The following is a 27,033-nucleotide window of genomic DNA, read 5'->3' on the forward strand; positions in this document are numbered from 1 at the left end:
TTTTATAATTTACATAATTAGTAGGCTTCCCGCGTTTTTGATTGCCAAGAATGATAGATTTTATAATTACGACGCGTTACGTCACGAAAAAACGAATGAGAAGAGGCACCATTATCTAATGGTTTCTAACAAATTGTCAACATTTAGACATTGCGTTGAAGAAAAAGGTCCTAATGATCTTTTCCATCACAATTTTCCTTTAAAAGTTATAGGCAGTTAAAGTTATACATCAAATAACCTGAGCATTGATATAAATACTATATATCAGAATATCACTTACTCAAAGTGGTATTTTCTTTGGGGATGAAAAATTTATTGTAAAAATCTCAACGTCACTAATGCTGAAACTTTAGCCGGCGTTTGCAAGAAAAAGCAAAAGTCAATCACGTAGGTAACCATTACATGTATTACATTTCATATTTCATCAACTTTACGACATTCAACTAATTTATTAGGACACCTTACCCTTATAATGATGTAATGGAGAATAATAGGAATGCATACATCATTATATGTACCCATGTATTTCTTTTTCATTCAGTTTCGGCACCAAATTACATTATGTATATGTTAGAAAATGTTACTAATTATGTTATGACATCAATTTCATGCACACCGTTATTCATCCTCTCGCAACATGTTGCAATAGATACCCTATTAATTAGGTAGTTTTGTTTATTTAAGAGATATAGAGCTAAATATATAGATATGTATAAATGATCAGTATGAAGAGATGAATTAAATTCCGGCTTTGTCTTTTTGTGAAAGGTAGTTGATATTGCAGATGAACGGGATTGGACGTTTCCTACGCCTTAAAAATGCAGTTATGAGAAAACTATAAGGGGCTACAAGCCACAAATCAAGATGTATAACTGGAATTTTCATAATGTCACGCCTTCTTCATACATATCGCAGTTCCAAATCAGTTATTGGAACTGCAACTTGTACAAATATGCTACTATATTTTACACCAAAATATTCTTGGACCTATGACTAATTGTTTCCGAAAATGTCTGTGCGATATGTTACAAAGTGAGTCATTCTGTATTAAAAATGGCTAATTTCGGATTGTTCCTCGACAGTACTAACATGATAATATTTCACTGCCTTATGAATAATATTGAATTCATAATTTTTATACTCTTTTAACATGTCGCACAGAGTATAGTAATTTTGAGCACCTAACAATTGTTTGTAAGACTGACTTCGAAAACGTCAATTCAAATGCATACGTACAAAGTACGATATTTTGTAATGTATCCAGAATATTTCTTAAATTTTTCATTTCTTGAAACGTAAAAACGGGTACTCGATGCGCAGTGACACAGAAAGACGCGCATCTCAAATAAGGTGTATGCCTCTTGACATTTACATATGCAACGAAGACATAGTCGTGGGAAGCTTTCTTATTATTTATACTAAAAAATTTGTGATTGTTTAACTTTATACGGTTATAATAACAAAACAGCTTAAAGTGCCCTGGAGACGATCAAATAATTGCGTCAAACAGTGCATATGTGTTAGTGATGTTCAATCGTATGTTGCCCGAGTTAATACATGACTTACACTGAACCCAACTGATAATAGCTACCACACATATACATCTGCCTAGCAATAAGCTGACATTACTTACTATAAGATAACACTATCCAAATAACTAAACTAATTGTCATCCACATCAGTACTTTTCCACAATAGAATAGAAACCACAAAACTACAACTGATAAATATATTACTTTGAAGCTAAGTTTTTTGTATAAATACAAGCACCCGCTTGTATACAATATCTTTTCTGTTCATAACATTCACACTGTTTAAGTGATTAAATAAAGATCGCTCTACGGAGCTAAAAATATATTTTTAAAGAATAATTAAAAACTATTCTTAATTGGCGCCCGAGCAGGGACACACTAATAAAAAGGAGTCAGAATAAATTCCTTAACAAGTGAAGGATATAAAAACATATCCTAGGAAAGTGTCCCAAAACAAAAAGGACCGGTCAACAAAAGGATTCAGTGAATAAAATCCTTCGCGACTTCAATAACGACGAATTCAATATAAAATTCAAGTGTATCGAAAGTGGTCCAACATAAAAAAATTTTCTAATAATGGCACAGACACAAGCGGAAATCCAGGCACTTCAAGCCATGGTTATGGACTTGCAGAGAAGATTCGCCGAAGCTCAAATAACCGCTGCACCAGTGGAAGAAGCACAGGACGAAGTCTGTACGTACACAGATCCCAGGGAAGTCGACTTAGGGCTCTTTAAGTCAGCCCTAACGCACTTTAGCGGAGATTATTACGAATACAGGAACTGGAGAAAGCTAGCAGTGACATTAATGAACAATGTGAAGATATTCCGCGGCCAGAATATCTATACAGAAGCCCTAATCTTGCTTAGAGGAAAGGTTACGGGACGAGCTGCACAAATCCTCATCAACAATAACACCAAACTAAATTTTGAGGAGATCATAGATCGTTTGGATGATTCTTATGCCGACCAACGTCCACTCTATGTCCTCGAGGAAGATATGATGAGGATCAGGCAAGAAGAGAAACCTCTACACATATACTACGACCAGCTAAATCAGGCACTTAATGTAGTTTTGTCCAAAATAGAGATGACACATAAAAACGAATATGTGATCAGTGCTCTATCCAAGGAAGTCCAGATGAAAGCAGTAAGAACCTTTATCGCAGGACTAAGGAGCTCAGCCACAAAAAATGCGCTATACTCCAGAAGCTGTACAAACCTGATGGAAGCCTACGGCATAGCCAGAACTATGCAACACGATTTACACTACCATCAACTAGAATACATACCCAGGGTGCAACAACGTAATCAACAGCAGTGGCAAAACCCACAAAACCAGCAAAGATTCCAGCGAAACTACATGCAACCTCAACAAGCAATGCAATCAGTAGAACCTATGGAGATAGACCCTTCATCTACAAGATTCAGAAGACAACCGTATAATCCTGCACCGCAACATATACAACAGGAACCAAGGCAGACACCGAATCCCTTCAAAACAGTAATGCAACGAGTACGAGAACAATTCAAGAGAAGCAGAGACGAATCATAAATCAACGCAAAGCGCAGCGGATCAACCAAATGAATGATGCACAAACTAATGAAGATAACATATCACTCTACAATGAAGCAGCAAGCGTAAGTTATAAAAATACTAACCAACAAAAACATTTTATTATAAGATACCACGGTCTTCCGACGTTAAGACGTACTGCACCTAATGGAAGATTAGTGCATATACTGATAGATTCAGGTGCAACTAGTAGCTATGTGAGTAAAAATTACCCATTTGCAGAAAGAGTAAAATTAAATAAACCTATTAAGTTTAACACACTACACGGGAGTTCAACAGTTACTCACAAGAGAGAAATCAATCTAGTAGGATTTGACTTAGATTTTTTTGAAGCAGAAGAACTAAAAGAGTTTGATTTAATATTAGGAGAAGATTCCTTAAGAAAAATGAAAGCAAAAATAGATTTATTCGAATATTCTATAACATTTAAAAAAATATCTGAAAAAGTAAAGGAACTAATTAATTATACTATAGGAGACAAAACTTATGAAAACGAAATAAAAGAATTAATGAATAACAATAATAACAATGAACTGTTACCTTTTACAACCACAATACAAGCAGAGATCAGGACTGAAACCAGAGAACCTGTTTGGGTACGACAATACCCCTATCCATATGCGGATCAGGACTTTGTCGAAAAGGAAATACAGAAGCTATTAAAAAATAACATAATACAAAAAAGTAAAAGCCCATATAACTCACCAATATGGACAGTCTCAAAAAAAGGATTAGATGAAGAAGGTAAACAGAAAAAAAGAATGGTTATAGACTTCCAAAAATTAAATAAACAAACAATAGCAGATAGATACCCTATTCCAGATATAACTATGACTCTCCAGAATTTAGGGAAAGCCAGATACTTTACAACAATTGACTTAGAATCAGGATTCCACCAAATAATGATAAAACCAGAAGACAGAGAAAAAACCGCATTTTCAGTCAATGGAGCCAAATATGAATTCCTTCGCCTACCGTTCGGCCTAAAGAATGCTCCAGCCACATTTCAAAGATGTGTCGACGACATACTGAGACCCTTTATTGGAAAATGTGCATATGTATATATCGACGATGTATTAATTTACTCTACTGACCCAAAGCAACATATTAAAGACATCACTAATATTATACATACCCTACATGCAGCCAATATGAAAATCTCAGAGGAAAAATCTAATTTTTTTCAAACAAAAACAGAATTCTTAGGACATATCATAAACACTGGAAGAATTACAGTAGATCCAGGGAAAATCGAAGCTATAGATAGGTATAAAATTCCTGAAACACTAAAGGAATTACGATCATTTTTAGGACTAGCCTCCTATTATAGGAAATTCGTGAAGAACTTCGCACATATATGCAAGCCATTAACAATTTACCTAAGAGGAGAAAACGGAAATATTTCAAAAAATAAAAGTAAAAACGTAAAGTTACAATTAGATAAAGAAGCACTAAATGCTATAAATGAAATAAAAAATAAATTAAAAGAAAAAGTTGAACTATATCAACCAGATTTTAATAAAGGGTTTGACTTAACCACAGATGCTAGTAACTACGCAATAGGAGCAGTACTAAGCCAAGGAAGAAATCCTATATCATTCATATCAAGAACATTGACGAAAACGGAACAAAATTATTCTACAAATGAAAAGGAAATGTTAGCCATAATTTGGGCATTACAGAAATTTAGAAATTATTTATACGGAATAGCAGACCTAACTATATACACAGACCATCAGTCTTTAATATTTTCCATATCAGAAAAAAACCCGAATACTAAATTAAAGAGATGGAAAAATTTGATAGAGGAATATGGTGCCAAGCTAAAATACAAACCAGGGCATGAAAATATTGTAGCAGACGCTTTATCACGACAAATAAACATAATGTCAGATACGTCAATGCACTCAGCTGAATCATCCGCACCAAGAAACATAAAAATGATAGCAAAACCATTAAATTCATTTCGAACCCAAATTATTTTAACACCGTCACAAACAAACGAAAAAACAGCAACAACTATATTTCCGCGACACGAACGATTCGAAATAAAATATAACACTGAAGAATATATGATTCAAACATTAAAACAAATAATGAAACCTAAAATAGTAACAGCATTCCACACTGACTTAGAGACGTGGCATAAACACAAAGAAAAGATAGCAGACATATTTTCAACCTATTTCAAAGTATCACACAAACTAAACTGCATGACATCACTGAACAAATAGATAGAGAAAACATTTTAGACTTTACGCACAAAAGGGCACATAGAAACGGGCTCAATAACTATAAAGAGATATTAGAAACATGCTATTGGCCAACACTCAAGAAAGATACAGAAAACGTAGTACAGAATTGCATTAACTGTAAAGAGAATAAGTACGAAAGACATCCAGTAAAACAATTATTAGGAAAAAGCCCAGTACCAAATACTCCAGGCACATCAGTACAAATGGACATATTTTATATAAATGGCAAAAGTTATCTCTCTTCTATAGATAGATTTACTAAATACGCATATTTTCGTAAATAAGGAAGTAAACTACACTTTCATGAAATAATAGAAGAAGTGTTATCACAAATTTTTCCGAACTGTACCGAACTCATGACCGATAATGAAAGCATATTCGTCGGCATAGGCACAACCGCATTATTAAATAAATTACAAATTAAACACGAAAAGACAGCAAATAATCATTCAACTTCCAACGCACAAGTAGAAAGGTTACATTCAACGATATTAGAAATCGCGAGGACTTTAGCTAACGACAGAACTACAACTACGGAAGAAGAAATATTCTCAGCAGTCAAGGAATATAACAGGACTATTCATTCGGTGATAAAGGAAAAACCAGTAGACTTATTTTTTAATCAAAAGGAAATTAACGAAAAAGTGAAAAATAATATAGAAAAAAACCAAGAACATATGTTAGAATACCATAATAAAAAAAGAAGCCAAAAAGATTTTAAACCAGGACAAATAATTTATGAGAAAAGTAGTAGAAGACAAAAATATAACAAAAGACATATTAAACACATAGTAAAAGAAAATAAAGAAAATACAGTGTTAACTACAAAGAATAAAATAATACACAAAGACAACATTAGAAATGAGAATTTAGATAGAAATTAGAATATACTAAAAAACCAACTCTTAATCAGGAGAAAGCCTAGAAGTTTAAGTTTTTTAGGATCAGCATTTAGTTTTGTTACAGGAGGACCATTACGACATGGTAGACAAAAAAAAAAAAAAAAATAAAAAATTAACGACATAATAGAAAATAATAACAAACAACACCCATTTTGAGAAACTGTTAGAAACATTCAACTATAAAATAATTACCCAACACACAATGTTGCAGGAAGTGCACAAAAAATTAGAAGACTTAACTCTAACAATTAATTTCGCAAAAAAATAAAAACTTTTATTCACCATCAATAAATATTAATGATATTGAAATATAATTAAATCAGAAAATACAGAAATTCCGGTAATCAATATTATGGAATATTCTGATATACATGTATGTAGAATTAATGACACATTTATTGTAGTATATAAACACCCAATTGTAAAAGAAAATTGCGGGATATTTATAAACATGGAAAATTAGTTTTAGACATTAAAATATCCAAATGCGCTAATAAATGTAAAAATATTTTGTCGCTATTATATGTATGTTAGATTTAAGTTATATTATGCCATATTGAAATGTAAAACTCTAAAACTTAAAGAAAATCAACAAAAAAGATATGAACAAATACTGAAGGCTCAAGGATTGGAACATCTCATAAAGAAAGATGCAATCACCAGCGTATAAAAAGATCAGGAGATCTTTTCAATAAAGGAGGGGGGAGTTAATACATGACTTACACTGAACCCAACTGATAATAGCTACCACACATATACATCTGCCTAGCAATAAGCTGACATCACTTACTATAAGATAACACTATCCAAATAACTAAACTAATTGTCATCCACATCAGTACTTTTCCACTTCAGTACTTTTCCACAATAGAATAGAAACCACAAAACTACAACTGATAAATATATTACTTTGAAGCTAAGTTTTTTGTATAAATACAAGCACCCGCTTGTATACAATATCTTTTCTGTTCATAACATTCACACTGTTTAAGTGATTAAATAAAGATCGCTCTACGGAGCTAAAAATATATTTTTAAAGAATAATTAAAAACTATTCTTAATTCCCGCAAACGTTCAAATTAACACGTCAAACATCAGTTTAGTCTTGAGCAGGGATAATGGGATGCCCAACTTATTCCACTGTGAGAGCGCCTCAAAATAAGCGTTTTTTATAACATTTTCCATTGTGGCCAGATCGAAAAAAATTAAAAATTTTGGGCATTAATTAATTAAAATACCCAACATTTATTACGATTGCAAATTATTAGGGGTATTCTCTTGCTCTTGCAAGATTGCAGATTGCAAAAATACTACACCGAAATATACAAGGGCACGAGAGCACCCATTGCAGAATCTAGTGATATATGAGCGACTGATTCAGTCAATTTATTGTAAATGACTATTGTGCATGGCTATTGTGAATTGGCGCACCTTCTGCATGCATTTTTAACAAAAAAACTGTAACAAAACTTAATAATTTAAATAGAAATTATAAAATCTAATTAAAATTTACCTTTCTCAACAGTTTAACGACGTAACATGTCTTTATGTAAAATGGCAACTACAACAGGGTTGCAATTTTATTTTTGCGTGACATTGCACGCTAATATACATGGGTTTTGGTCTGACATATTTCACAGCCCTTGCAAATATTTTTCTGCGTGTGTTTGTTGTTGTGCCGTTGTAAATCTGCAATGCTTGCACCGTGCACCGGGTTTTGCAAGAGCAAGAGAATACCCCTATTATATATTGGACTTTTCATATATGGCGAAACTACTTAATTCCTTTTTTATGATTTTATGGTATATTGAAACAACTGACTTTCGATCTTTCAATATTTAATAAGGCGAATTAAGCCTATTAGTTCTCAATTAATAAATGTTTTGAATCATTTGTAATAGAAAATTAATTATTATGCATTAAATTACAAAACGTTTCATGAAATATATTTTAATTTCACATTTTAATTGATTTTCATTGTTTTAAATTTCTATTAGCGATCTTGAACGACGGCAACAAATTCCTTTGTTCACATATATTTTTGGTATAATTTCAATCTGGCCGTTGCAGTCATTCCAGTTCCAAAACGTCAAACCTACCCAATCCAGTCAACTATCAAAGTTCGGTAGGTGAGCGGCTCTCACATTTCCAGTGACAGGAGAGTTGGGGATCTCTTTATCTCTGGTTTTGAGCTCGTAACGAACGGTCATCATGTTCGTTCGGACGATCGTCGGATGATGATTATCTATTATTGGCATGTGCTACAATTCTTATGAAAAAAAAAAAAAATTAAAAAGAAAAAGAAAAAGGCGGAGTGGACGAAAAATTGATTTTATTTTATTTTATTTATTTTATTTTATTTGATTTTACTTTATTTATTTTATTTTATTTTATTTTATTGTTCAATTTCAATTCACTTCACTTCACTTTATACATACATACATATGGTCTCAGCTTGAAATCCTCACTGCAAATGAGCTCATGCTTGTCAAACGAGAGTGGAGACGATCAAATTATCGTCTGTCAGATAGAAATATCAAAAATTTTTGATTTTCATCAAACAGAGCCGACAACAGGTCGGTGTAGCGTACGTGTAGCCGACGAGAGCCGACGACACCAACACACTTAAAGTGTTTGACGCAATTATTCGATCGTCTCCAGGGCACTTTAGTTATATCGTATCTAAACTTTGCAGTAGTACGTCTTCGAAGTCAGTCTGATATGATACATAATAGCGATAGACGAGGCACAGCCACCTTAAACGAACGTTATGCGATCAAGAAATTGCTTCAAGTTTCAATAAACCCACACTTTTCTACTACATGCAATGTCGGGAATAAGAATATTTCGTTATATTGATGAATCGATATCAAAATATAAGTATATCAATATATTATAACATTATTATTAAATTCGTGCAAATTTTTTAAGAATTTTAAGCGGTTTCCATGACGACGGCATCTTGAAACTATTAATGGTAAGCAAGTTGCAGTCTGCGTCTTTAAAGTTGAATTTATTTTAACAAGTAATTCATGTGATCGACTTGGAAACAAGTTCTTGATCGTGTAACCCTGGTCTGTCCAACACAACAAGATTAAAATTAAACATGTTAAGTATAACACATAATATGATATCATACCGTGAAAATGATATTTACCGTGCGATTCTGTAACGTGAGACAGTCTCAAGTCTGTAAATTTAAGATTTTAATTTAGAGACAATTTTTGAGACTTGAGACGATATTGATATTCTGTAAGTGACAGTCACAAAATCTATTACATTTCATTATTCAGAGATGTTTTTACACTTGAATGAAAATAAATATGTCGATAAAAAATATTAAATTTTCTATAAAATAGTCAAAAAACATAATTATCAATAAAAATATAAATATATGTTCACCTTGTTTCATAGTATTTACGAAATTTATGAAAAATTTATTTATTTTTAACATTTCCGTGTTTGAGTTGCTTACAAAATATAAAAATACGACAATCCATTAATATCTATGATGATCTCTATTCAGTATATTCAAAATGGCAGACAAGAGCTCTTTTTAGTTTTGTGATCTGCTAACTACCAGGTCTCAATATTTTGAGACTAACGCTAGAGACTGTTTAGTGAATAGTAACTAGTCACAAATTGAGATTTTGCCTCAAAATTACTCAAATAGAGACTAGAGACTGGTTACAGAATTCCGCTACTAGCATAATATGTGATAATGTACCAAAATAATTAATAAATAATCTTGTGTACATAAATTAAACGTTAGTAAAAGAAAAAAAGGTAAATGTTCAGCAGAGCGGCTTTTCCGAAAACGTGCACCAATTTTCACGGGAAATGTCTTAAAAAATTCGTTTTTAATTCCGATTCACGAATATGTATGGCGCGTTATCTAATTTTATGTTTTTTTGCAATAAAAACAATAAAAAATATTACGATTTTGCACAATATTTGCGCCATAAATGGCATCACTGTTCGAAATTCAATTGAGAACTCGTGATACAAACAGTGATCGGGTTCGAAATATCGATACTCTCGATATTCGAGACTAAACAAGAATTGATAAAAATGAGAGATATATAAAAGAAAAATATTATTAATTCGAAAAATAAAAAGAAATTAAAATATCGATATTCTCAATATTCGAGTCTGAAAGAAAATTGGTAAAAATGAGAAATACATAATGGAAAAATAATAATAATTGGAAAAATAAAAATAAATTAAAATATCGATACTCTCAATATACGAGTCTGATCGAAAATTGGTACAAATGAGAAATACATAATAGGAAAATTTATAATTCATTATTATTGCAGAAAGAAGAAGAATTTGGACACAGAAGAATTTTGAACGCTCGAAAAATAATATCCCTGGTCGGTCTTAAACCCCGGTGTTCAAAATTCTTCTGTGTCCAAATTCTTCTTCTTTCTGCAATAATAATGAATTATAAATATTCCTATTATGTATTTCTCATTCTCAATCAGTCTTGAATATCGAGAGTATCGATAATACGAAAACGATCAGTGCATGAATCAATAGTGGCCATTCGAATTTACAACAGCTGTGCCACAATTTCGAACATAACCTTGCCATTTTCGTTGAAGTGAAGTGATTGTAAAGTTTTTCATATTTTTATAAAAATAACAAAAAAAACCAATTTCTCTTATTGATTAACTAAACAACATTAATAATTACGTGTATATATGTAACTTATAGAAAGTATAATTTTAACATCTAAAGACGTGTCGTAAAAGTGAATTTATCATTTCGGGAAATACGATGTTTTTTGATAAAAACAAAGAAAATATTGATTTTAAAGGCACGCGCCATACATATTCGTAAAGTAGAACTAAAAACGAGTATTTTAAGACATTTCCCGTGAAAATTGGTGCACGTTTTCGGAAAAGCCGCTCTGCTGAACATTTACCGAAAAAAATAATTATAAGTTAGCAATATTTAGAACAAAAATAGATAAGCAAAATTTTGTTTATAAATGTTAAATGTTTCAATGAATTATCGCATGAAATATATTTTTTTGTTGGTATTGCTGTTATTAAAACATGTCTTTATGACCTTAAATATAATTAAAAAAAATCATTTTTCATAAATTGATTGTGATTACTTAAATTGTGAATTGTAACCCATGCCTAAAAGATACTAATAAATAAATAAATTGTCACGGCCTAAATAGAGAAAAGTAACGAGTAAATTCTTGGGCATAATTCAAAAGAGGTATACCACTCAGTAAAAAGGGGTTCGGACTGCTCATGCAATAAATGTTATATATATAAAATCACATTCCTGGTTAAATTGAGGTGCAATTTATTGTTCTGTAAACCCGAGCAATAAATCTAACAAAAGAAGAGCTTTTTAATTTTTTTTTCAAGAATGTTTTGTTAATATCTGTCCCAAAAACGTTTTACATCAGTTTTCAGAACGTTGAAATGTTATTATCACAACTCACGTTCTCCAAGCCGGTGCATCTCACAGCTATCAGACCGATTGTATTGAAAATTTGGAGTACACTGGAGTATTTTTTTAAAAGTCGTTAATAATCGCAAAAAATTGTGTTTTCTGCTTCAAATTGTTTCCAAAAAGTGAAAATTCGAATAACCTCCCAGCGTTACCTGAAAGATTATCGGACGATATATTTTTGATTTCAAATGATCCAGCATCAAGTTATGGGTGTCATTGCAGTATAATTTTACATTTCTGAATAACAATATAACAGAATATGTAATATGTGCGATTGGTTTTTAAAACTAGATTTTAACTGTTTCATAAAAAGCCTTATTTTACACGAATTAAGCTTACTCTTTCCTTAAGTATTGTTATGGTAGAAGTGTTTTAGATAACAGCGGAGATATTCCAAGACAAAAAATACAAATTGTGGCTTGGTTGGATCAAAGGAACTCTAATCTATCCGCAATAGTCCAAATCGCTGGAATCACTAATTTCCTTCTTGGGAATGATAATTAAAAAGTATAAAGTAATGCAATAAAAATAGTTACACTATATTTAATAAATATTGGCTAAATAAACTTTTGCAATCAATTTCTACTCACAGGCCCGTATATTTCCTCGAATATAAACGATGATTAGCTGCTGTTTTTCCTGGTGATTGAATGTGGAATATACTTATATATCTATGTAGGTATTGTTTTTGATGTAATCAAATTGTCCTCTATACTCAAGTGAGCTGTGCAATAGGTTTCATTTACCGTACAGAGATTAATTTTAATGCTCCTAATGTACTATGAAGTGCGCTAGTTACTCACCGAACGCATAACTCTTGTTTCATTAATAGATATAAAAGTAGTCATACAAGCCCACGGCATCACTTGTAACCTGTGATGGTTGAAGTAATTTTTGGTTGACAAAGTTTAAAAATCCACTTACTTCCGGGTTGTTCTGTCTATCCCACCCTTGAATTTTCGTCGCAGATTGTTCACTAATCCCAAAAGTATCAAGTCTTTTTCCCGCATTAATATTGTATACAGCAGAGACGCTCGATGGCAATATATATTTGGTAGCTTCACTAGAAAATAAATCCTCCGTCTCTGATATATTTTCTGATTCGGTGCCATCTTTGAAAAACTTATCTTCCTGCAAATATTCTGAAGCATTACTTGGCGAATAATAATGCATATTAAGGTCCTTTATGAAGCGTTCTAAAAGCGTAGTCTTTTTGTTGGACATCTCCGGTTGTAACTTAGTACGAATCTTTCGAGAGAAGGAAATGTCTGAGTTTCTTTCCATTGGGTTATCCTATGAAAAAAATAGTATTAAGTGTATATTAAATAAGCTTAAACTAAATCTGATTATGAGAAAGACAATCGGAAGGAACCGCCTCCCAACAAAACAACCACGCGTGAATGTGCCGGTACTCATGTCTTTAAATTTATTTAACACATGCGTCACACATTAATATATAGTTCTTTTTACTTTATACCATGTTTCGACCGACACCTAATCACAAGATTTATGCTATTGAGTCGATTACACTGGTAGACACATCATTTGTGAAATGAAAACAGAATTTTTCTATCACCCACAAATATTCTGTAACCTGCGGCTTTAGATTTTACAATACTACGAGTACTATGAAGAAATTGAAAGATGAATTTTTATTTTATCTTTCGCGTGTTTTTCGAATCGGTATATTTTTTTCCTGTAAGTTGGTAGTACCGTTACTGACATCTATGTTACATATTCATTAGTATTTGATATAGGCGGCGTTTTGTGAGGCTCTAAAAGTGAATTCTTCGATTTTTACTATGTCTGAATTTATTGTACAAAAAAATGCACTGTCTCATACTGCAATAACTAAATACGCCAGAGACATTAAATTTTACCACCGAGATGCTATGAAAGAGCTTTATGGGAGCCGGTGAGAAAATTGGTACACAAATCAAGAAGCAATTAATATAACGACAATAAACTTTGCACGACCAATGTCTTCAGTGCCACCTTATGACCAAAAATTTTTTAAATTCAATGAAAAATGAAGATTCAGTCACTGAGTACTGTCATTCACGCCGGTAGATGAACGTCTAGCCAAAATCCGCATCAAAGCAAAGTTCTCCAACATACATATAGCTGATTTGCGCCTAAGACAAAACGGAAGGATGATGTGACCAAAGGTGCCTTCTATGAGCGCTTGGAGCATATCTATGAGACGATGTCATAATCGTGCTTGGCGACTTTAACGCCAAGGTGGACAAGGACGTTATCTTTGGCACAAAAATCGGTAAAATCAGCCTCCATGAGGAAACATCCCCAAATGGGTTTAGGCTGATCAACTTCGCGGGGTCCCGAATTATGGCTATCTGTAGTATGCTGTCTGTGATAGACGGAAGACACGTCTCCAGAGTTTTAGACGTGTGTACGCTCCGAGGTCCTAACATCGACTCGGACCACCATCTTGTTGAAGTCAAAATTCGTACCCGCCTCTGTGCAGCAAAAAACGCACGTCAACCAGCGCAAGTGCTGTCGGGAAGCTGCAATCATAACAGATAGCCCAACGATTTTCTACTCGACTTGCACTCCTGCTCTCTGAGAGCACTCATTAACAACTCGGTATAAGGAAACTGTGGGACGGAATTTCAAACTCCTTACGTACAGCTGTAATCGAAACCATTGGTTTTCGGAAAATGCTAAAGAACAGCTGGTACGACGAGGAGTGCCGTGTCGCAGCGGAGAGAAAACAGGCTGCCTACCTCGCAACGTTACGATCGACCATCACGTGTTGTGAAGGATGGGATCGATACCGAGAGTTGAAGAAGGAGTCGAGACGCATTTGCAGACAGAAACAGAAAGAGGCATGCGTGAATATGAAGAGTTTGAAAAGCTGGAGGACAGAGGTAATCCTCGAAAATTCTATGAAAAGATGCGGCGACGAACAGAAAGTTTTAAGACCGGAGCATAGCTTGGAGAACATTTAAAAGTGATCTAGAAACCGATGCCAAGAGCATATTTAAATTATGGAGGGAACACTTCTGCAGCCTGCTGAAAGGCAGTGAAAGCATAATGCCAAGAGATGGTGAGTCCGATTAATTTGCCCGACCATGAAGAAGTTCGAATAGCGATTGCGCGTTTGAAGAACAACAAAGTGTCGTTGACCGATGGATTGCCGACTGAGCTATTCAAATACGACGGTCGGTCAACTACATACCCAATGATTGGAATTTAAGTCTGCTTTGTCCAATCCACAAAAAAGGAGATCCCACAATCTGTGCTAACTACCGTGGAATAAGTTTTCTAAAAACTGATTGGACCTTATCAGTGTGGCTTTGGACCTGGAAAATTAACATTTAACCAAATATTAACCATGCGCCAAATCTTGGAAAAGACCCGTGAAAAGAGAATCGACACGCACCATTTCTTCGTCGATTTCGCAGCAGCTTTTAACAGCACGAAAAGGGTTGCCTTTATGCCGCAATGTCTGAATTTAGTATTCCCTCAAAACTAATATGGCTCTGTAAACTGACGTTGAGCAACACCAAAAGCTTCGTTAGCATCGGGAAGGACCTCTCCAAGTCGTTCGATACCAAACGAGATTTCATACAAGGCGATGCTTTTTCGTGTGACTTCTTCAATTTTCTTCTGGAGAAAATAATTCGAGCTTCAGAACTAAGCAGAGAAGGTACCATCTTCTAAAAGAGTGTGCAGCTCCTGGCGTACGCCGATAATCTTGATATCATTGCAGTAAAACCTCGTCAAGAAAGACAAATTAAACGGATGTGGATTAGTGATGACTTTCAACATGCTGGAACAATCAATTCAATATTTTACGAAACCACGGGGGTAAAATTAACTACAAGTTCTATACAAAATGTGCTGAATAATCTTGGATTCCGAGCGCGACGTCCAGCCAAAAAGCCACTTCTCATAACACAAATGAAGAAACAGCGACTAGAGTGGGCAAAATTACACAAATCTTGGACTACATCAGATTGGGGAAATGTTATTTTTTTCGATGAATCGAAATTTAATTTGTTGGAACCCGACGAAAATGCCACAGTGCGTCGTAGGAAAGGGGAGCGTTTTTTGGAAAACTGTGTTTGGCCCACTGTAAAGCATTCGCCTTATTTAATGGTGTGGGAAGCTGTAACCAAGTTTGGTGTTGGGCCGCTAATTATTCTAAAAAGATCTTTGAATACCGAAATATAAATGCGAATAATTTATTTGCAAACACTTACAGGTTTCAAAACAAAACGATTTTTATGGAATAGGGTCTCTCACGCGGCCAGAAAACAGTCCAGATTTCAATCCAATTGAAAACTGCTGGCATTATTTGGGCCAAAAGGGTGGACCAAATGATAAGAGAAAAGCGTCCAATAAGTCTAAAATAAATAGAAAACATAGTTGAAGCTGTGCGGGATGCAGATATTAATAAAAATTATCTTCAACGCTTTTTTGAATCCGTGCCTAAACAAATAGCCGAGGTTATTAGGAGGAGGGGTGTTCTACAAATTACTAAGAATTTTTTTATGCAAAATATGTTATTTTGATTCGTTATGTATTCTAATGCTCAATAAAAATCATAGAAAATATAAAATATGTAAGTAACTTGTTTAAAAATTACATTATTGCTTACAAGTATAACAAAATTTATTTCTGTGATTTGTTATGTGTGTGTTTTTACATTTTTATCCATAACAACTGTTAAACTATAAATATTTTATATAAAAATGCTTGAAATATAAACTAAATAAAAGTGGTTGATCCTCAAAGAAAAATGTTTTTCTTAGAATAATATGAATCCAAGTTTTGAGCTCTATACTAAAAACGCACTCTGTAGAGTGCGTGGTTTTTTTTTTTTTCGCCGAGTGTATATGTACAATAGAAATATATTGTATTCAAAAATATAAATACAAAGTAATAATTATCGCTGACAATTTTCTTTAATCGAAGCATGTCCTAAATGAAATGACAGCATGAATGACATAACAAACTAACAATTTGACAGTACAATCCGTGTCTTAAAAAAGTTTAGGTTTCATATGAAGAACCTCTCAACCGATTTTGTGCAAACTTCGCATAAGTCATCTATTAAGTGGTTCGAACAAAGCCTGAACATTTGGGTTGGATAGGTGAGCTCGTTCTTAGGTTTTAAAATTACAGCGAAATGTGATATTAATTTTTTTATACATATGTAGATATATGTATGTACTATATATATTCTTATGTATATGATCAGGACGAGACGAGTTGGAATCCGGATGACTGTTTGTCTCTCCGTCCGTCCGTGCAAGCTGTAACTTGAGCAATAATTGAGATACATATGGGGTATTCCATATCAAATCGACCACTTTTGAACCCGACCCCTTTAGATTTTGCTGAAACTTATCCATCCTTTTCTACCCTTTGAAAAACATTTTTGAGAATTTTTTAAAAATTTTTTGTCCAACTTAAAAAAAGTTATGAATTTTACTATTTTTTGCTAAAAAACATGGCTTTTTTATATTCAAATAGCCATAACTTTTGCAGAAATTGACTTTTGGGGACCATTTTTTCTTAAAATTTATGTTTTTGAATGAACTTTTCGAAAAAATGCTCGAAAAAAATTTAACACGATCAATTATATAAAATAATCGGTTTCTTTAAGTAAAATCATAATTTTTTTTTTTTGAAATTTCGCCATTTTTGTTTTTTGTTTTCTCAAAAAAAACTCAAATTAATTTGACAACTATCCCTGCTAATCTCGGAGTGGGCTGATTTTTTTTATATATTTTTTTATTTAAAAAAAGAAAAAAATGTTTAAAAAAATAAAAAAAAATATTTACTTTTTTAAGTTAAATCGTATTGTTTTTTTTGGAAGTTCGCCATTTTTTTTTTATTTTTTTTCCCCCAAAAAAAACTTCAATTAATTTGGCAACTATCCCTGCTAATCCCGGAGTCGGCCGACTTTTTTTAATATTTTTTTTTATTTTTTTTTAAATTTTTTTCATTTTTTAAATAAAAAAAATATAAAAAAACGGCCCACTCCGAGATTAGCAGGGATAGTTGTCAAATTAATTTAAGTTTTTTTTGAAAAAAAAAAGCAAAAAACAAAAATGGCGAAATTTCAAAAAAAAAATTATGATTTTACTTAAAAAAACCGATTATTTTATATAATAGTGTTAAATTTTTTTCGAGCATGTTTTCGAAAAGTTCATTCAAAAACAAAAATTAAAAAAAAAAATGGTCCCCAAAAGTCAATTTCTGCAAAAGTTATGGCTATTTGAATATAAAAAAGCCATTTTTTTAGCAAAAAATAGCAAAATTCATAACTTTTTTGAAGTTGGACAAAAAATTTTGAAAACATTCTCAAAAATGTTTTTCAAAGGGTAGTAGAAAAGGAAGGAAGTTTCAGCAAAATCTAAAGGGGTCGGGTTCAAAAGTGGTCGCTTTGTTATGGAATTCCCCATATGTATCTCAATTATTGCTCAAGTTACAGCTTGCACGGACGGACGGAGAGACAAACAGTCATCCGGATTCCAACTCGTCTCGTCCTGATCATATACATAAGAATATATATAGTACATACATATATCTACATATGTATAAAAAAATTAATATCACGTTTCGCTGTAATTTTAAAACCTAAGAACGAGCTCACCTATCCAACCCAAATGTTCAGGCTTTGTTCGGACCACTTAATAGATGACTTATGCGAAGTTTGCACAAAATCGGTTGAGAGGTTCTTCATATGAAACCTAAACTTTTTTAAGACACGGATTGTACTGTCAAATTGTTAGTTTGTTATGTCATTCATGCTGTCATTTCATTTAGGACATGCTTCGATTAAAGAAAATTGTCAGCGATAATTATTACTTTGTATTTATATTTTTGAATACAATATATTTCTATTGTACATATACACTCGGCGAAAAAAAAAAAAACCACGCACTCTACAGAGTGCGTTTTTAGTATAGAGCTCAAAACTTGGATTCATATTATTCTAAGAAAAACATTTTTCTTTGAGGATCAACCACTTTTATTTAGTTTATATTTCAAGCATTTTTATATAAAATATTTATAGTTTAACAGTTGTTATAGATAAAAATGTAAAAACACACACATAACAAATCACAGAAATAAATTTTGTTATACTCGTAAGCAATAATGTAATTTTTAAACAAGTTACTTACATATTTTATATTTTATATTTAGAAATTGACTTTTGGGGACCATTATTTTTTTTTTAATTTTTGTTTTTGAATGAACTTTTCGAAAAAATGCTCGAAAAAAATTTAACACGATCAATTATATAAAATAATCGGTTTTTTTTAAGTAAAATCATAATTTTTTTTTTTTGAAATTTCGCCATTTTTGTTATTTGTTTTTTTTTTTCTCAAAAAAAACTTAAATTAATTTGACAACTATCCCTGCTAATCTCGGAGTGGGCCGTTTTTTTATATTTTTTTATTTAAAAATTGAAAAAAAAATAAAAAAAAAATATTAAAAAAAGTCGGCCGACTCCGGGATTAGCAGGGATAGTTGCCAAATTAATTTAAGTTTTTTTTGAGAAAACAAAAAACTAAAATGGCGAAATTTCAAAAAAAAAAATTATGATTTTACTTAAAGAAACCGATTATTTTATATAATGATCGTGTTAAATTTTTTTCGAGCATTTTTTCGAAAAGTTCATTCAAAAAATGGCGAAATTTCAAAAAAAAAAATTATGATTTTACTTAAAAAAAAACGATTATTTTATATAATTGATCGTGTTAAATTTTTTTCGAGCATTTTTTCGAAAAGTTCATTCAAAAACAAAAATTAAAAAAAAAATAATGGTCCCCAAAAGTCAATTTCTGCAATAGTTATGGCTATTTGAATATAAAAAAGCCATTTTTTTTAGCAAAAAATAGTAAAATTCATAACTTTTTTGAAGTTGGACAAAAAATTTTTAAAAAATTCTCAAAAATGTTTTTCAAAGGGTAGAAAAGGATGGATAAGTTTCAGCAAAATCTAAAGGGGTCGGGTTCAAAAGTGGTCGATTTGGTATGGAATACCCCATATGTATATTGATGAAACTTGGTGTGCTCGTTCCTTACTAAACAAAAAAATGTACGATTTCGTAGGTGAGCGTAATCCGACCACTGCCTCGCCTACTAAACACCTTTAACCAAAAACTTATTAAGGATGTTATTGAAAGGCAGCCCCGCTTACTCCCCGTAAAACGATACTGTTCAAAACTACAATACATAAAGCGCAATAAATCAATAACTAAATAATCAGCCAGAGATATAAAATTTTACTTCTGAGATGGTATGAATAGGCTTAATGGGATCCGGTGTAAAAATTGGGCGATGAGCGTGACACCACCCACTTTTTGGTGAAATAGCATATCTCGCGACCCGACCCACCAATTTCAACTAAATTTAGTGCGTAGCATTCTTCTCACATTCCTTTGTCACCAGTACATAAATCAAGAAGCGACCAAATCCAACCAAAACTGTTCAAGACCTAGGTACGTGGAATCCAGTACCTATAGTTGACTTTGGACCAAAACTATCGACCAATGTATTGGATATACAATCGGATCAATACTTACCTGAGCCCCCATATACCTAATATAAAGATTTTCAAACTTCGAACAGACTTTATTCTGCATATATCGGTCATAATTTCAGTTATCTCAATGAAAATTACAGAGCGTGTTTTGCTCATAACAGTGTATATTTGTGCCTAAAGTATATGAAATTGGGCGAAAACTTGACCTAGCCTCCATTTAACTAATATCCGGATTTTCGAACAACCGGCTGACTTTGCTTCACTGATTGTATGTGTGGTACCTTAATAAAACACAGGGAACAATTTTTTTAGTATGTGGCATAATATTAGTTAATAGATAAAATCGCGTCGACATGACCCCAACTCCCATATATGTATTTTATATTAGGATTTTCGTTTTTCTAACAAAACATATGCCGAATATGGTGGTCAGTGTATGAGTTATATTATATATACATAGTATACGTATATGTACATATACACCCAACTCTTTTTTTACACCGATTTGAAGTTACACGGTTGAAAAACAAACATTTTGTAAAAAATGTTTTATCTAGAATGGTTTAAAAATCACTGTCTTGTAATTATGTTTTGTTTTTACCAGACTGAAATGAACATACATACATAGTAGTAACTGGGAAATCCCCTTATTCAATAACTCTTTCTAACCCATTTTTTTCGCATAATATTTACATAAAATATTGCTTAAATAAAGTGTTTAAAGTTTATTAGCTCGCAATATTTTATCAATTGTTCGTGCTATCTGACCTTTATAAGTGAAGAAAGGTAATTTATCTATACATTTTTAGTGAAGCTTTAAAAATAAAACCTTCCTTGCCTTCCTACACTAAACAAAATTTCATAGATTCGTAGAAGGCAAGCCATTTCTTTGGAAATAAAATTAATAATCTTAGACTGTCTGGCAGGAGGTGAAGGTTCAACATCTGTGGGCAAGGATTTTGGCTTAAACGAAACTACCAACAGGACCATAAAATGAAATACGGAAATTTGTCATCAGTTCATCAAAACATAGTTCCAAACCATCGTAGGAGATAAAGTAGTTAGTAAAAATGGAAACATATGTATTGTTTTGGATTGAGGATTTATTGCAAAAGAGAATACTTTTATATGGAAATATTATAAACCAGAAGTCACTACGAATTTTTAAGAAACTGCAGATATCGGAGCCATCAACAAGTCGTCAAGATAGGAGAAAGGAATTCTCTGCTAGTGATGGATGGCTAACACGATTTCTTAAAAGAAACGCATTTCATGATTAAAAAATTAAAGGAGGAGGATCGCATCAGCAGATAAAAAGGCAGCAAAAACCTTTCCAGTAGAACTAGCCAAAATTACTGAAGATGGGGGCTATGTCCCCGACCAAATTTTCAATGCCAATAAAACGGGTTTGTTCTGGAAAAAAAAATGCCTTCCCGAAATTTTATAGCAAAATCCGAAAAAATTGCTAGTGGTATTAAAGTTGCTACAGATCGGGTAACATTTTTATTGTGTAGCAACGCTTCGGGTGACAAAATTTTAAAGCCTCTTTTAATTAATCGATTATTAAGGTTCACTGGAGGGCGAATAAAAAGGCCTGGATGACAGCAGGTCTATTTAAGGAATGGTTTGAAGAATGTTTTGTTCTTGAAATTAAAATATATGTATATGGAACAGTAATGTCTTGATTTTTGATTAAAATGTATACTCGATACATTGAGGAGCACTCACCACTGCGTTAACTTAAATAAAAACATCCGGTTTATTTTTGACACATTTGGGATTTCAACCATTTTATTTAAATTTATTGATTTTTTTATATAATATTATTAAATATGACACCGACGGGCGAGGCGGCGATATTCCAATCCCGGGAACGATTTGTCACTGTTGGCGATCGAGTGGATACGGATCGTGGTTGAATCCCTCAATTGGAGGGAGGTGAGGTGTCGACACGGCGCAGTGTAAGAATATAATATAAATTTTAATGCGCGAATGTGGATGTGCGGCTTGTGAAGATCAAATTGTTGTCGTGTTGATAGGCGAACGACAGGTGACGAATGAGTCGAACGAATTGTGCCTGATTTCCCTTTGCCCATCCTTTTTGTTAAGTGGGTTTGCTGGTGTGGTGAGTTATGCTGTAGTGTTATCAGCTGTGGTGAATGGCGATGTAGCATTAGGATGCGCCAGTTTTACCGAGTAGAGGGGGTGGATGCTTAACTCATTTAAACATCCTGGGCCCCCTAGGCGAATATTTTGCCTAGTTTTATATATATAATCTGATGCATGTAATTCGGCTTACTGTTGGTGGAGTAACCGAGGCCGCAGAATATTAGCTGTAAGAAGCGATTTTGGTTTTAATAGCCAATTGTATTTGGTGTAAATAGTGATGCTTGAGGTAATAATTGATTTTGCGTACTTTGACGACTTTTTGCATTATTATACCAACAAAGTTCTTTGCTTTTATTAATTTTATTAGCTGTTATTTACAATTTATTATTTATCGGTTTGGCATACCGGTAGTTTATTATATGCCTTTTCGGTATTATCGGCAATGTTTGGACTTTATTTATTCTCGGCTTATGAAGGATAGTAATTCCACGCCTGGCTCAGATATGGCCAGAATGGGTACTCCTTAGCCCTGAGAGTTAGGGCTGTGACAATAGAGGGATGTTGCGAGAGAGTGGCCGGTAATTGCGAACGGCTTCTATTGGAATTATAATTTGCTAATTTCCAGGTTTTTTTTTAGTGAAATGTTCAAGTTGTACAACCGATTCCCACCAACTACCCTTATGAGAAGCGCTTTTGTAGGTGCGATAAGAGCTACCTTTACTTTTGGTAAGTTTGGGTGCGTCACAGTATCGCATTGGGCATATGGTGTACCCTTAACTTTAATTTTGAGTATAAATGAAATTATATTTTATTATTTGAAAATTATTAAGCACTAGTTTATAACAGGTGCCGATGTTTCGATTTTTTGAACCATTTTATTATATGTAACATTTAAGCGTCTGTGCATTAGTTTGGCAAATAGTAGCTTTCCACCGCTTAAGGATTTTTTCAGGACTAAGTTTGTTCTCATTTGTTCTCATGGCGAAAGCCATCTTGCGGGGTCGAAAAGTAACAGTTTTTAATATCGTTAGACCGAAATCTTACATTGTTTTTTCTACCAATATGTGAGGTATTAGAAAATTGTGGCTCCAGTGGTAGTCGTACGACGTACCGGCCATTATTTGGTCGAGTAGTTGTGGCTTTGAAGAAGTCTTCACAATACTGACCTTCTAGAGTTTTGTTTATTATAGGGAGAAGTGTCCTTGACTTTTGAAATTTCCTTAATTGTGAATTAAGGCATTTGTTATTATAGTCAACTTGAGTTGGTATGGTGGTGACTAGTTCTGTGACTATTATGAATTAAGGCATTTGTTATTATAGTCAACTTGAGTTGGTATGGTGGTGACTAGTTCTGTGACTAGTCCATTTTGTGCTTCGCTGTGCAGCGTTTGAGATTTTTGTGCCTTTGAGCAGCATGGTGTCTCTTGGCAATTTTTAGTATTTTGTGTTTCAGGATTTGCTTTTGCAATTAAATCTGTGGTTCTTTGTGTATAAGAGCTTCTTTGGGGAAATGTGCTGTAGTGAAGCATCGAATGGTGTCTTTTGTGACAATACAAGCAGTTGAATTTGCTTTTGCAATTTTTAAGATTATGTGTATGGGACAAGCAGTTTGTACAGAGTCTTTTTGATCTGACAAAGTTGTTCCTTTCGTTAATGTTTAATTTTTTAAACTTCGCACAAGTTTTAAGTTTATGCCCTCTTCTACATAGTTCGCATGACGTATGTTTTCTTTGTTCGGATGTGAACGATTGTGTTTTGTTAAAAATTATGTTTGATTTGTTTTTGCTTCTAGCTTGGGGTCTATTGAAGCTTGCATTGAGGTCGTGTTTAATGTTCTTATTTTTTCTTCTAACCTTTCCGCAATTTCATATTGGGTGGTGAGAAAATCTTCCATTTGCGAGAGAGCGATTGCTCCCATAGAAGTAACGACTTTTCTGGTAATGCGGCGGTGCAAATGTTTACCAGAATTGGGTCCCAGCTGCTTGTGGGAATATTTAGTGTCGAAAGAACCGACAAATAATTAGAAACAGTGGATTGTAGTGTTACAAATTCTTCACTTGTTTCTTTCTTGATTTTAGGCAAGTTTAATAGTGTCGTTACTTGCTTATCGATCAGTATTCTTTCGTTTTCATATCTAGCTTTTAGAGCTTCCCAAGTCAAATTGAAATTATCGTCATTTAATGCGAACTCTTTGACTATTTCGCCTGCTTGACCTTTAGTTTTGTATCTGAGGTGATACAATTTTTGCGCTTGTGACAATTGAGGATGGTTTATGTACACGGCCGTAAACATGTCCCGGAAGGACGGCCATTCTTCATAACCTCCGTAAAAGGTTTCTGTGTCACATGGGGGCAGCTCGAGGTAGATGCCTGAACTTGCCTTTTGACTGTCTATTTGTGACAGCTCTACTCTACTGTGAGGAGTAGGTGCAATTGCTTTTATTAGCTTTAATTGATCGGAGATCATAGCTTTCGTTTCTTCGTACTGGTCTAAGCAGTTTTCGTAAATATCGTAAGCCGATGATTTGAAATTGTGTGTATCTGAATCGTTAGAATCTAGAATGGCGTCATGAGCCGCTTGGTGGCGAGTCCAAAAGTTTTCAAGATTTTGAATTTTGATTTCTAATAACGATTCAGAGTTTTCATGAATCGGCGAAGAAGCAAATCTAGTGCAGTATCTTAATAAACTGTCACTTTGTGAAATGAATTTAACAACCTGTTTTGAGCGTGTAGCTCCTGGAGGTGTATTTTGATTTGTTGCGTTATTAACCATTTGGGTTTTATTTTATTTTTTATTTGTAAATAATTAAATTTGTTTTTGTAAATAAGGCAATAGGGTATTGCTTGAAACCGAATACTCTTTTAGGTAAATAGAGTTTTGAATTTCGATTATCTTGCTAAAATAGTGTTAGTTTTATTAACGTTTTATTTTTTTGGTATTTAATTCCGATAGAATTTGTTTTATTTAAATTTTTTCTTTTCTTCAATTAATTTATATTTCTTATGTCCAAATGTTGTGTAATTAGGCACACCCTAATACGTGTACTTGTATTAACATGCGTATGTATGTACTTATGTTTTGTGCTATTGAGAGCTCGCTGAGGAGATCAATGCGCTATTTACATAAGTATGCACGAATTGTTTGTGTGCTTATGATTATGCTTTTTCTTATATTCTTAAGCAATTGAGAGCTCGTTGGAGAGATCAATTCGCTTTTTTGATTAGTATGCACAAATTGTTTGTGCGTTTATGAATATGCTTTGTTCCTAAGTAATTGAGAGCTCGTTAAAGAGATCAATTCGCTTTTTGAACGCAATCCTGCTTGTTTTTGTTTGCCAAAGAACAAGAGGTATCGCCGGATAATTGCCAATGTGGACTTTGTATATGAAAATATGTGTATACGAATATGTATATGTTCAATTATTTATTTATGCTAAGGTGCGTTTTTTTTTGGGTAGATTTTAATATATTATGTATGTATGTCGTTTATTTAATTTCGCAATCAAAAATTACTTTTTTAATAATTTTGTAATAATTAATTGACCCAATGTATGTAGGGTATAGAATAGGCAGATTTGTATTGCCGTATGCTTATATTATTTCGCGATAGAGAGAGAACGCGAAAACGGAATAGAAAGAAGATATTTTCTCTTGTATATACATATGTTTCTATTAGAACGGCTGTCTGATATGCTTTGTAGATATATGTGAATATATAAATATATATATTGGGTTTGCCGGAAATTTTTCGAAAGTAATTGCTTCAATTTTTTTTTTTTTGAGCCTCAATAATTTTATATATAAATATTTTGATATTTTTTATTTTTTTGCCTTTGAAGCGGATTTTAAGTACAGGTATAATAAGTACGACTGTAATTTTAGGCATATACATACATACTTATGTGCATATGTTTAATAAATACAGGACATAATACGCTCACTTGGTATTCCTTTGCATGTTATGTTTCGCAGGGTGTATGTATGCACATATCTTGCCCCTAATTCCTTCTGCGTTTTGGTTCTCTTCCTTTCTCCACTCCTTTTCTCCTTAAGTTTTGTAGCCGTTTTCAGGTACACCTTCTATTTTTGTTGTTTTAATATATTTTAGCTAGTGTTCGTTCGCGCCCGATTGTTCGTTTTTGTGTATATATTATTGTTAAGCCGCTTTTAGATTTCGCGCCCGATTTTTTGTTTAACTTTGTTTTTATTTCTGTTTTTTTTGTAAGGTTTCGCAACCGATTGTCTGTGTTTCTTTTTTTATTTTTATGTTTAATTCGCTCCCGTTTGTTTATTGCATTTACATATGTTTATGTTATTGATTAGGTACTTTCCTCTTTCGTGCACGAATTATGTTTTTTGTGTTTGTTAAGTTTTGGTATTTTCTTCGTTCCACTGCACTTTTTTATTTTTGTCTTTTTTGTTGTATATAAGTATAAACAAGTTTTTGTTTTTTTCACAGTTTTCACCTAATGAATATATAGTATATACATATGTAGGTGCATAGGTATATTTTTTTTTTGTTTGGGACACTACACTTTTGTTTTTAAACTTTTTTTGTTTGTTTTATAATTTTTGTTTGTTCGCCAATTCACTTTTACCCCACTGCACTGGATATTGTTTTATTTTATTTTTTGTGGCTGTTAATTTATAGTGCCTG

General features: G+C 32.9%; 1 protein-coding gene across 14 annotated transcripts in view; it reads right to left on the reverse strand.

The window, feature by feature from the left end:
• LOC105234143 (probable serine/threonine-protein kinase DDB_G0276461) overlaps positions 1 to 27,033 on the reverse strand; it is a 412,380-nt gene that overhangs the window by 25,199 nt on the left and 360,148 nt on the right. For 7 of the 14 annotated variants that reach the window (XM_049460458.1, XM_049460457.1, XM_049460455.1 and 4 more), the window contains one exon: positions 6,353 to 13,035. The exons of 1 other annotated variant lie outside the window; for it this stretch is intronic. In XM_049460458.1, the coding sequence (XP_049316415.1) occupies positions 12,568 to 13,035 (468 nt within the window). In that variant the 3' untranslated portion in view covers positions 6,353 to 12,567. Of the gene's footprint in view, positions 1 to 6,352; positions 13,036 to 27,033 lie in introns of those variants that run through there. 6 more of the 14 variants (XM_049460454.1, XR_007423248.1, XR_007423249.1 and 3 more) reach the window with 6 other exon arrangements.

The sequence above is a fragment of the Bactrocera dorsalis genome, chromosome 6, assembly GCF_023373825.1.
Source record: "Bactrocera dorsalis isolate Fly_Bdor chromosome 6, ASM2337382v1, whole genome shotgun sequence".
NCBI classification, from domain to species: domain Eukaryota; kingdom Metazoa; phylum Arthropoda; class Insecta; order Diptera; family Tephritidae; genus Bactrocera; species Bactrocera dorsalis.